This window comes from Manis pentadactyla, chromosome 5, assembly GCF_030020395.1.
Source record: "Manis pentadactyla isolate mManPen7 chromosome 5, mManPen7.hap1, whole genome shotgun sequence".
Classification (NCBI taxonomy): Eukaryota; Metazoa; Chordata; class Mammalia; order Pholidota; family Manidae; genus Manis; species Manis pentadactyla.
In genome coordinates, this window is record NC_080023.1 from 135514368 (window position 1) to 135527016 (window position 12649).

The window sequence follows — 12649 nt, forward strand, 5'->3', positions numbered from 1 at the left end:
AATGCTGTGAAGTATTTCTTTTATGGCCACGTGAATACAGGGTGTCTCTGGCCTTCCTCACTTTTGTGTCCACATTGGAGCTGCTGCCTAAGACCTGGTGGACTGGAGTGGAATCTCCACACACATGGGAGGGACTTCATTTACCTGTCTGTCTTTTACGCCATTGTTGAGTTCATCCAGATCTACTTGTCTTCTACACACTGGCTTGGAAAAGTTAAACCAGGTTGTGGGAATCCACTGTAGTTCTTGAATGGTGTTTAGTACCATATACTCTTCAGGTTTAATTGTTCTGTTCGGATTTTATTTTGTCACTATCCTGAGGTGGCTAAGATGCTACCCCCCAGCTGGTTCCCCGACCCTGAAATTATTTTTAAGTAAATCCTAGACATAATATAATTTCATTCTTAAGTATTTGATTCTTTCCCTTCAGATTTACTAGTTTGCAAAACAATGAGGTGATTCTTTTGATTCTCCAAAGGGGATCATTCCGTTTTTAGTTTTTAATTATGAATTAATATAAATATGCATTCCCATGTGTTTCAGTCTGTTGCACTCACTATCCTTTCTGCTGCTCACCATCTGCTGGCAGGAACTTACTCAGGTTGACTCCTGCGTCCTTTTGTCATGGCTCTGGTATCAGTTTTTTCTCACTGTATAATGAATTACCCCAAAACTTAGAGGCTTAAGACAACATCTATTATCCACAGTTCCTGTGAGCCAGGAGACTGGGTGGGGTTTACCTGGTCCCCCTACTCAGGGTCTCTCTGAAGCCTGCAGTCCAGGTCCTTCCAGCCAGGTGGAGGGAGGGTACTTCCAAGCTCACCCATGTGACTGATGGCAGCTTCAGTTCCTTGCTATGTGGGTCTCTCCAAAAGGCACCCAGCAATGTGGCAGCTGATTGTCCCCACTGCCAGGGCTCTGATAGACACACAGGAGAGCCAGCAAGTCAGAAGTCAGAGTCTTTTTGTAACCCAAACTTGGAAGTGACAGACCCTCCCTTTGGACGCATTAGTGTTCCAGTCTTAGAGGTGAGTCACTAGGTACAGCCCCCTCTGCAGGTGAGGGGACCACACAAGGGCATGACACCTGGAGGCTGAGATCATCAGGAGCCACTTCAAAGTTGCCTGTGATACCCAAGTGTTCCTGCTTCCCTGTGTGAGGAGATGGTTCCGAAACTTTGGTTGAGTCTTTCTCCAAAGAGCCCTGACATACTTTAGCACAAACTGGTATTAGGGACTATAATTTGGGCTTAAGATTCTGGGCCTTTTCAAAGGACGAACTAGAGGGATTTTTTTTTCTAATTTCAGAGAAAGTTTATGCTAGTATTTCCCATTCAGGTTCAGGATCACAGAGTTGTTTTTTTTTTTTTTTTTTTTTTTTTTTTGTGAGGGCATCTCTCATATTTATTGATCAAATGGTTGTTAACAACAATAAAATTCTGTATAGGGGGGTCAATGCTCAATGCACTATGATAAATCCACCCAAAGCCTAATTTTCGTTAGTGTCCAATCTTCTGAAGCATAACGAACAAGTTCTTACATGGAGAACAAATTCTTACATAGTGAATAAGTTACATGGTGAACATTACAAGGGCAGTCATCACAGAAGCTTTCGGTTTTGCTCATGCATTATGAACTATAAACAGTTCAAATATGAATACTCATTTGATTTTTATACTTGATTTATATGTGGATACCACATTTCTCTCTTTATTATTATTATTTGTAATAAAATGCTGAAGTGGTAGGTAGATACAAGATAAAGGTAGAAAACATAGTTTAGTGTTGTAAGAGAGCAAATGTAGATGATCTGGTGTGTGCCTGTAGACTATGTGTTAATCCAAGCTAGACAAAGGCAATAAAACATCCACATATGCAGAAGATTTCTCTCAGAACGGGGGGGGGAGGTTCTAAGCCTCACCTCTGTTGATCCCCATTTTCTCACCTGATGGCCCCCCTGCGACTGTGCCTGTCTTAGGTTGTTCCTCCCTTGAGGAATCTTACCCATCTCTGGCTAACCAGTCATCTTCCGGGGCCATACAGGGAAATGTAAAGTTGGTAAGTGAGAGAGAAGCCTTATTGTTTGAAAAGGTTAGCCTTTTACTTCTTTGCATATTTATGCCCTGTGGCTTCTATGCCCAGCATTTGTCTTGAGGTGTCTTTACCACTTGGAAGAATTATGATACTCGGTAAATTTGATATGAGGCACGAATTCTATTTAAGGGTTGTAATTAGGAAGGAAGAAGAAAAGCTATAGAGGTAGCAGGCGGAAGAAAACATGGGAAGATTGATTATTTCTTTGACATATCTTCTTGTAGAGTAACTTCAGCATGTATAGGTTTTAAACTACTAATTAAATTGCGCACACACATTAACATAATAGGAGTATAGTTACATAACCAAAGCATACCTGTAATTACCAGCCATCTCCAGTGAAACCAAGAAAACCAGTTAGGCACCTTAGGCATTTGTGAAAACTTATCTATGATATGGTGGATAATCTCCAACTGAACTTGAACAGTCTGAGAGAAATCAGACAAATTAAAACAACCCATTCCTGGGGACTGTTCACATCCCATATGTTCTTTTAACAGTAGATAGTCTGTAGTTGTAAGATTTTGGAGCGCTACAACTTGCACTTCTCCTAATTCTTGGTTGAGTTCCAACAGTATAGATCCAGTCAAATTTGTTGTTTTACTGTATGCACAGGCCAGCTTAGATATCCTCATTCCCATGGCAAGTCCAGGAACCGGTGGGATGAGTGCATCTACAGCTGTAGCAGTGCCTGGATCTTTGTTGGGGTTTTTTGATGATCAACTTCTGGCATGAGTCTTCCATAGAGTGCTGATGTTGGAAGTTCTTTTTCATATCGTATCTTAGTTCATTTTTGGGGTAGCCCAATTAGGCTTTGATCCTCTGTATAAACACAAACAGACCCTTTGCCTACACTTTTATATGCCCTTTATATCATTGTATAGAACTCATTGGAGGTCACCATGCAGGAACTGCTTTTTTTTTTTTTTCTTATCATTAATCTACACTTACATGGTGAATATTTTGTTTACTAGGCTCTCCCCTATACCAGGTCCCCCCTATATACCCCTTTACAGTCACTGTCCATCAGCGTAGCAAAATGTTGTAGAATCACTACTTGTCTTCTCTGTGTTGTACAGCCCTCCTCTTTCTCCCACCACCCCATGCATGCTAATCTTAATACCCCCTTTTTTCTCCCCCCACCCTTATCCCTCCCTACCCACCCATCCTCCCCAGTCCCTTTCCCTTTGGTACCTGTTAGTCCATTCTTGAGTTCTGTGATTCTGCTGCTGTTTTGTTCCTTCAGTTTTTCCTTTGTTCTTATACTCCACAGATGAGTGAAATCATTTGGTATTTCTCTTTCTCCGCTTGGTACCCTCCAGCTCCATCCATGTTGCTGCAAATGGCAGGATTTGCCCTTTTCTTATGGCTGAGTAGTATTCCATTGTGTATATGTACCACATCTTCTTTATCTATTCATCTATCGATGGACATTTAGGTTGCTTCCAGTTCTTGGCTATTGTAAGTAGTGCTGCAATAAACATAGGGGTGCATTGGTCTTTCTCAAATTTGATTGCTGCATTCTTAGGGTAAATTCCTAGGAGTGCAATTCCTGGGTCTAATGGTATGTCTGTTTTGAGCATTTTGATGTACCTCCATACTGCTTTCCACAATGGTTGAACTAATTTACATTCCCACCAGCAGTGTAGGAGGGTTCCCCTTTCTCCACAGTCTTGCCAACATTTGTTGTTGTTCGTCTTTTGGATGGCAGCCATCCTTACTGGTGTGAGGTGATACCTCATTGTAGTTTTAATTTGCATTTCTCTAATAATTAGTGATGTGGAGCATCTTTTCATGTGTCTGTTGGCCATCTGTATTTGTTTTTTGGAGAACCGTCTGTTCAGTTCCTCTGCCCATTTTTTAATTGGGTTATTTGTTTTTTGTTTGTTGAGGCGTGTGAGCTTTTTATATATTCTGGACGTCAAGCCTTTATCGGATGTGTCATTTTCAAATATATTCTCCCATACTGTAGGGTTCCTTTTGGTTCTATTGATGGTGTCTTTTGCTGTACAGAAGCTTTTCAGCTTAATATAGTCCCACTTGTTCATTTTTGCTGTTGTTTTCCTTGCCCGGGGAGATATGTTCAAGAAGAGGTCACTCATGTTTATGTCTAAGAGGTTTTTGCCTGTTTTTTCCCAAGAGTTTAATGGTTTCATGACTTAGATTCAGGTCTTTGATCCATTTTGAGTTTACTTTTGTATATGGGATTAGACAATGGTCCAGTTTCATACTCCTACATGTAGCTGTCCAGTTTTGCCAGCACCATCTGTTGAAGAGACTGTCATTTCGCCTTTGTATGTCCATGGCTCCTTTATCAAATATTAATTGACCATATATGTTTGGGTTAATGTCTGGATTCTCTAGTCTGTTCCATTGGTGTTTGGCTCTGTTCTTGTGCCAGTACCAAATTGTCTTGATTACTATGGCTTTATAATAGAGCTTGAAGTTGGGGAGTGAGATCCCCCCCTACTTTATTCTTCTTTCTCAGGATTGCTTGGGCTATTCGGAGTCTTTGGTGTTTCCATATGAATTTTTGAATTATTTGTTCCAGTTCATTGAAGAATGTTGCTGGTAGTTTCATAGGGATTGCATCAAATCTGTATATTGCTTTGGGCAGGATGGCCATTTTGACGATATTAATTCTTCCTAGCCACGAGCATGGGATGCGTTTCCATCTGTTAGTGTCCCCTTTAATTTCTCTTAAGAGTGACTTGTAGTTTTCAGAGTATAAGTCTTTCACTTCTTTGGTTAGGTTTATTCCTAGGTATTTTATTTTTTTTGATGCAATTGTGAATGGAGTTGTTTTCCTGATTTCTCTTTCTGTTGGTTCATTGTTAGTGTATAGGAAAGCCACAGATTTCTGTGAGTTGATTTTGTATCCTGGAACTTTGCTGTATTCCGATATCAGTTCTAGTAGTTTTGGGGTGGAGTCTTTAGGGTTTTTTATGTACAGTATCATGTCATCTGCAAATAGTGACAGTTTAACTTCTTCTTTACCAATCTGGGTTCCTTGTATTTTTTTGTTTTGTCTGATTGCCGTGGCTAGGACCTCCAGTACTATGTTAAATAACAGTGGGGAGAGTGGGCATCCCTGTCTAGTTCCCGATCTCAGAGGAAAAGCTTTCAGCTTCTCGCTGTTCAATATAATGTTGGGTGTGGGTTTATCATAGATGGCCTTTATTACGTTGAGGTACTTGCCCTCTATTCCCATTTTGCTGAGAGTTTTTATCATGAATGGATGTTGAACTTTGTCAAATGCTTTTTCAGCATCTATGGAGATGATCATGTGGTTTTTGTCTTTCTTTTTGTTATGTGGTGGATGATGTTGATGGACTTTCGAATGTTGTGCCATCCTTGCATCCCTGGGATGAATCCCACTTATTCATGGTGTATGGTCCTTTTGATGTATTTTAGAATTCAGTTTGCTAATATTTTGTTGAGTATTTTTGCATCTACGTTCATCAGGGATATTGGTCTGTAGTTTTCTTTTTTGGTGGGGTCTTTGCCCGGTTTTGGTATTAGGGTGATGTTAGCTTTATAGAATGAGTTTGGGAGTATCCCCTCCTCTTCTATTTTTGGAAAACTTTGAGGAGAATGGGTATTATGTCTTCCCTGTATGTCTGATAAAATTCCGAGGTAAATCCATCTGTCTTGGGGGTTTTGTTCTTTGGTAGTTTTTTGATTACCGCTTCAATTTCGTTGCTGGTTATTGGTCTATTTAGATTTTCTGTTTCTTTCTGGGTCAGTCTTGGAAGGTTGTATTTTTCTAGGAAGTTGTCCATTTCTCCTAGGTTTCCCAGCTTGTTAGCATATAGGTTTTCATAGTATTCTCTAATAATTCTTTGTATTTCTGTGGGGTCTGTTGTGATTTTTCCTTTCTTGTTTCTGATACTGTTGATTTGTGTTGACTCTCTTTTCCTCTTAATAAGTCTGGTTAGAGGCTTATCTATTTTGTTTATTTTCTCGAAGAACCAGCTCTTGGTTTGATTTTTTCTATTGTTTTATTCTTCTCAATTTTATTTATTTCTTCTCTGATCTTTATTATGTCCCTCCTTCTGCTGACCTTAGGCCTCATTTGTTCTTCTTTTTCCAATTTCAATAATTGTGACATTAGACCATTCATTTGGGATTGTTCTTCCTTTTTTAAATATGCTTGGATTGCTATATACTTTCCTCTTAAGACTGCTTTTGCTGTGTCCCACAGAAGTTGGGGCTTAGTGTTGTTGTTGTCGTTTGTTTCCATATATTGCTGGATCTCCATTTTGATTTGGTCATTGATCCATTGATTATTTAGGAGCATGTTGTTAAGCCTCCATGTGTTTGTGAGCCTTTTTGCTTTCTTTGTACAGTTTATTTCTAGTTTTATGCCTTTTTGGTCTGAAAAGTTGGTTGGTAGGATTTCAATCTTTTGGAATTTACTGAGGCTCTTTTTGTGGCCTAGTATGTGGTCTATTCTGGAGAATGTTCCATGTGCACTTGAGAAGAATGTGTATCCTGTTGCTTTTGTATGTAGAGTTCTGTAGATGTCTATTAGGTCCATCTGTTCTAGTGTGTTGTTCAGTGCCTCTGTGTCCTTACTTATTTTCTGTCTGGTGGATCTGTCCTTTGGAATAAGTGGTGTGTTGAAGTCTCCTAGAATGAATGCATTGCATTCTATTTCCTCCTTTAGTTCTGTTAATATTTGTTTCAGGTATGTTGGTGCTCCTGTATTGGGTGCATATATATTTATAATGGTTATATCCTCTTGTTGGACTGAGCCCTTTATCATTATGTAATGTCCTTCTTTGTCTTTTGTTACTTTCTTTATTTTGAAGTCTGTTTTGTCTGATACCAGAATTGCAATACCTGCTTTCTTCTCTTTGTTGTTTGCATGACTTACCTTTTTCCATCCCTTGACTTTAAGTCTGTACATGTCTTTGGGTTTGAGGTGAGTCTCTTGTAAGCAGCATATGGATGGATCTTGCTTTTTTATCCATTCTATTACTCTGTGTCTTTTGATTGGTGCATTCAGTCCATTTACATTTAGGGTGATTTTTGAAAGGTGTGAAGTTATTGCCATTGCAGGCTTTAAGTTTGTGGTTACCAAAGGCTCAGGGCCAGCTTCTTTACTATCTTACTGTTTAACTTAACTCGCTTGTTGAGCTATTATAAATGCGGTCTGATGATTCTTTATTTCTCTCCCTTCTTATTCCTCCTCCTCCCTTCTACATATGTTGGGTGTTTTGTTCTGTGCTCTTTTTAGGAGTGCTCCCATCTAGAGCAGTCCCTGTAGGATGCCCTGAAGAGGTGGTTTGTGGGAGGCAAATTCCCTCAACTTTTGCTTGTCTGGGAATTGTTTAATCCCTCCTTCATATTTAAATGATATTTGTGCTGGATACAGTAGTCTTGGTTTGAGGCCCTTCTGTTTCATTGCATTAAGTATATCATGCCATTCTCTTCTGTCCTGTAGTGTTTCCGTTGAGAAGTCTGATGGTAGCCTGATGGGTTTTCCTTTGTAGGTAACCTTTTTTTTCTCTCTGGCTGCCTTTAATACTTTGTGCTTGTCTTTGATCTTTGCTATTTTAATTATTATATGTCTTGGTGTTGCCCTCCTTGGATCCCTTGTCATGGGAGTTCTGTGTACCTCTGTGGTCTGAGAGGCCATTTCTTCCCCTAGTTTGGGGAAGTTTTCAGCAACTATTTCTTCAAAGACACTTTCTATCCCTTTTTCTCAGTCTTCTTCTTCTGGTATCCCTATAATGCGTATATAGTTCCTTTTTAATTGGTCACTCAGCTCTCTTAAAATTCTTTCATTCCTGGAGATCCTTTTATCTCTCTCTGCATCAGCTTCTCTGCATTCCTGTTCTCTGTTTTCTAGTCCATTAATGGTCTCTTGCATCTTGTCCATTCTGTTTTGAAGTCCTTCCAGAGCTTGTTTTATTTCTGTATTCTCTTTCCTTAGTTCCTGCATATTTCTCTGCAAGTCCATCAGCGTGGTTATGACTTTTGTTTTGAATTCTTTTTCAGGAAGACTGGCTAAATCTATCTCCCCAGGTTGCTTCTCAGGGGAAGATGTAGCAGAGGCCGAAGCTGTCTGGGTTAGTCTTGTCTGGATAATATTTTTTTGCCTTTTCATGTTGACAGGTGCTATTGACTGTCAGCTGGGAGGGCCAAACTTTTCACTGTCTACTGGCCTTTCTTTACTGGGACAACTGCGACCCCTAGTGGCTTGTGTTTGGTAATTGTGTGTAGGCTGGGTCTTTGTGCCTTGCCAGGCCGAAGTGTAGGAATTTTCCTTTCTGTGGGTGTGTTTTGCCTTAGGCTGTTTCTCTGCTTTAGCAGTGCCCAGAGGGGTAATGGACGGTTGGGGGGGGGGTACTGTTTGGCTGTTTACCTCCGTGAGGGGTCTCAGAGATGTTGCCCAGGGGGTTAGTGCGCCCTGTTTTCCCTGTAATTTTCAGCCATTGGGCTGTGACCTGTGTTGTTTCCGTCTAGCTGTTAAATCCCTGTCCCTTGAAGACTTTCAAAAAGCACTCGCTTTTCTTTTTCACAGGGGCATCAGCTTCGGCACCCACTCAGAGGTCTTGCTGCCCTATTTCCCTAGTTTCCATCCCTCCACGCATGCACTGTGTCTGCGCTCTGGTGCGGGTGGCTGGGGCTGGGTGTTTAGCAGTCCTGGGCTCCCTCTCCCTCCCGCCGGGAGCTGGGGGGAGGTGTGCTCGGGTCCCGCTGGGCTGGGGCTTGTATCTTACCCCTTTCACCAGGCGCTGGGCTCTCGCACGTGTGGATGTAGTCAGGCTGTTGTCCTGTGTCTTCTGGTCTCTCTTTTAGGATTAGTTGTATTTGTTTTATTTTCAAAAATATATATGTTTTTGGGAGGAGATTCCCACTGTCCTACTCACACCGCCATGTTGGCTCCGCCCAGATCACAGAGTTTTTATGTAACTTCATCAATATTATGTTTGTATCAGAAACCTTGGTTCTCAATGGCACCAACATAATTCCTATATATTTTCCCATAGTATGCAAACAGAAATATCAGAACAATGAAACTTTCTTTACTACCAAAAATATGATGACTGAAAATGCTGTAAAAGTTCTGTATAGTTCTTTTTCTCTGTAGGCTGTTACCCCACTACATTATACAGTCAGACCCTTCCATACAGCAACAATTGAAATCATTTCTTGTGTGATCATAGGTTCATATGCTTCAAGTTATGTGTTTTAGGTTATTTTTAAAATGTCTCATTTTTGTGTACATCATTTTCTACATTCTAGAGATGATTTAAAGATCGAGGTATTTTTGTAGAAATCTAGCTTCTATCCCTGTCCCCTCCACTCTGTTTTCTTCTTTCTCCATAGGTAACCTTTTGAAAAATACATCGATTTATCCTTTTTATCTTTAAATATAGGTGGTAGCTTGCTCTGCATGCTTTTCTCCACCTTGCATTCCCTACTTGGCTCTATCCTGGATGGGTGCCACCCCATAGCAGTACATCCATCAGATCTTTACATAACACTCCACTGTGTAGATGTGTGGGCATTTATTTTAGAGAATTATGCTTTTGAAGAGTTCTCGTGACTTCCTATTCTGCTCTTTTCTAGGAATTGCAGTTTTTAAATGGATGTAGAAAGATGGGAGGAGGGGGCTGTTCCTTGGTGCTTCTAGAAGCAGCACCTGGCTGTGACCACTCTAGTTATCTTCCTCATTCTCATCCTGGGCGAAGGGATACAGGGTTGTTCTTTTTATAACCAGGTGGGTGAGGCTGCTTTGTTCATGAGTTCCACCTCCATGGTCTCTGTCATTTCATTTAAACTTTTGGCTTATAACTTTAGACATTTTTCCAGGTTTAGACCATGTATTATTTGTCAGTATTAGGTTTTTATCTGTTTTGGGTGTTGCTATATTTATATGAGTTTGGGAGGAGCAGTATCAGATTGTACTTCAGGTGCCATTTAAAAACAAACCCCCATTTGTAAAAAGTAAATAAAACAAATTTTTTAAACACTGTCTTTTGTCTCTTAACCAATTCTAAATTATTTGTGTTGCAGGGAAAAGGATCTGGAAGCCAAATTCATTATTCAAATGGAGAAGAGCAAAACAACAATCACAAACTTAAAGGCAAGTAGTGACATGGCCTTGCTCCAGTTCTAGGAACCTCTATTGCTGTTTTTATTGTCAAAATGACTTGTGGGGCAATACAACACATCTGCCATTTTTGCATCCTTCCTTCCTCAGTTAAATTAGCCTCATCCACTTGCCCTTGGCGTGGGCTCAGTGAGAAGCCAAGGGGTGTTGGTGGCCACCCTGTATTCATTGGATCTCAAAGCCAGACGCCAGTTGTGGCCATGTTACGGGAGCTCATGGGTTTAGCTCAGATGTAGGCATTCTCGTCCAGTGTCCTGCCATGGATCCTTCTTCTGGCAATTGGCTGTGTTCTGTGAATCATTAAATAAGCTTTCGCTATAGATTTGTTTTTGTCTTTAAATGAAAACAGCCATGTTTTGTAAACTTTGCAGGAGGAGCTGGTATTTTTATTCAGAACCAAGGAGAGGAAAGATAAAAAAAAAAAAGCCTAAATTGTTTTTCTGAAAAAAGAAAAAATAAATTTAAAAAATCAGAATTTTCTAAGATGGAAGTTCTTCCTTTTGCATGTAAAATACCTTGTTTGTTTCTTTGTGAATTTGTTAAGGACCCTGATTACTTTTCACTTAGCAGGAAAATAAGAGTGTAAAATTAATAATAAAGAAATGAAGTGGTTAATGGACTCAGCCCCTTTTTTCTTCTGTGTTTTTCATTAACTTAGAGGTTTGGATTTCTGAGGCCTGTTGCTGCATGGCCATGTGCCGATCAGTTTGTGTGGATTTCTGTTAATTTATAGCTCAAGTAACTGGATACTGAATCCAATTTCAAAGTAGTGCAACCTGATCTCCAGCGATAGAAGCTGGGGAATGCTCCTGTCTTCCAAGTGGGCCATTTCCTGGATAATTTCACAGGCTTCCTTTGAGGCTTTGGTGCACCTTTGCCTGATGCATTCTCCGGTGGAATGTCTTTCTTTTTCCACTGACCGCAATCCTTGACTTTCGAGATTTGTCTGGCCCATGCCTAGCTTTCCCTCCGGTGGCCTCTCACGAGTCTCATGTTTTGCCGTCACGTGACCGTCCTCTGGCCATTCTCTGCTGCCGGTCGCCTTTGCTTTTTGTATGTGCTCACAGTGCTTCGGGAAAGGTTTGACCATTAAAAAACTATTCACTGAAACAGAGTGAAGAGACCCCTGGCCTTGGACGAATCTCCTTCCTTTATGCTTACGGAATCAATTTCCCTTGATTACAAAGTTGCTTTTTGAGTTTTTGAAATATTTCCTCCTCTGAAATAACCAGAATACATGCCCATATTTTTAACATTTTTATAATAAGAGCCTTAACATTTTTTCTTTTAGTATCCAAATTATGTTTTAAAATATGATGCTCATTAAACTTACTCAGCATGTATCCAGGGAACTGGTGAAGCTTGTGGCATAAGACAATGCTAAGACGTGTTTCTGGTTCAACGTAGGTGACAGCAAGGTAGACAAGATATGTGCTGACATCTGCAGTAGATGTCTGGGAGAGTCTAGTCTCTCAGAGGTGTGGGAAATTACCTCTGGATGGAGTGCCCAAAGGGAGCTTCATGGAGGAGGAAGCATCTGACCTGGAGTTTTAAGTGGGGTCACAAAATTGCACAACTCTAGGGGATTTCAGTCATATCACGATGCACATGAATAGCATCCCTGGAGCCTGTGCAGACTGCAACTCTGGTGGTTTCAGGTGGAGAGAGCAGTAAAAAGCATTGGAACCAGAAAAAAAATAGTCTGGCTGCAATGCTGGGTTCATGTAAGGTAGTCATGGTAAAAGGGGTCATGTCTAGAGGGCCTGGATTGCTGAGAGGAGTTTAGGTTTTATCTTTGTGTATGTGTGTAGCTCAGAAGGACTTAAGTGGTGTAAATACAAAAACTGGCAATCATTGTATATTTTCTATGAAGTTTTTTTTCCTTGAATTGAATGGATCACTTGTCAGCATATGCTCTGTACATTATTATTATTATTGTTCTCTTACATTGTTATCACATTCATCTCTCTCTAGGTATCAGAAGGAGGGACTGGGGACTCAGGAAGAGAAAGAACCAAGACCTTCACATATGACTTTTCTTTTTATTCTGCTGATACCAAAAGTCCAGATTATGTTTCACAAGAAATGGTATGATATGTTCAAAATCTTTACTTGGGTTTATTTTCATATTGAGAAAAACATGACCACCCTGAAAGTCTTTCTGCATTTTTTGCTAAAACATCTTGCTAACTTTTTTTCTCAATATGATTTATATAAAATTGGCCTTGCTAACTTAGCTTTTTGGTTGTTATGCGGCACCATTTATCTTAAGCCTGAGAAGAATTCAGTCCCCAAATGGCTGATTTTTGTTTTTGAGCATGATGATCATAATTTCCATTTCAAAATTTGGACATGACTACTGTTTTGAAGGAGCTCTGCAAATTAGATGTTTTTGGGGGCATATTTATATGTCTCATTACCCAGCAAT

At 40.2% G+C, this 12649-nt stretch overlaps 1 protein-coding gene across 6 annotated transcripts in view; it reads left to right on the forward strand.

Moving 5' to 3' along the window:
- KIF16B (kinesin family member 16B) overlaps positions 1-12649 on the forward strand; it is a 315843-nt gene that overhangs the window by 28772 nt on the left and 274422 nt on the right. For all 6 annotated transcript variants that reach the window (XM_057502709.1, XM_036892122.2, XM_057502708.1 and 3 more), the window contains exons 2-3: positions 10125-10194; positions 12196-12309. In XM_057502709.1, coding sequence (XP_057358692.1) covers positions 10125-10194; positions 12196-12309 — 184 coding nt within the window. The remainder of the gene's footprint in view (positions 1-10124; positions 10195-12195; positions 12310-12649) is intronic.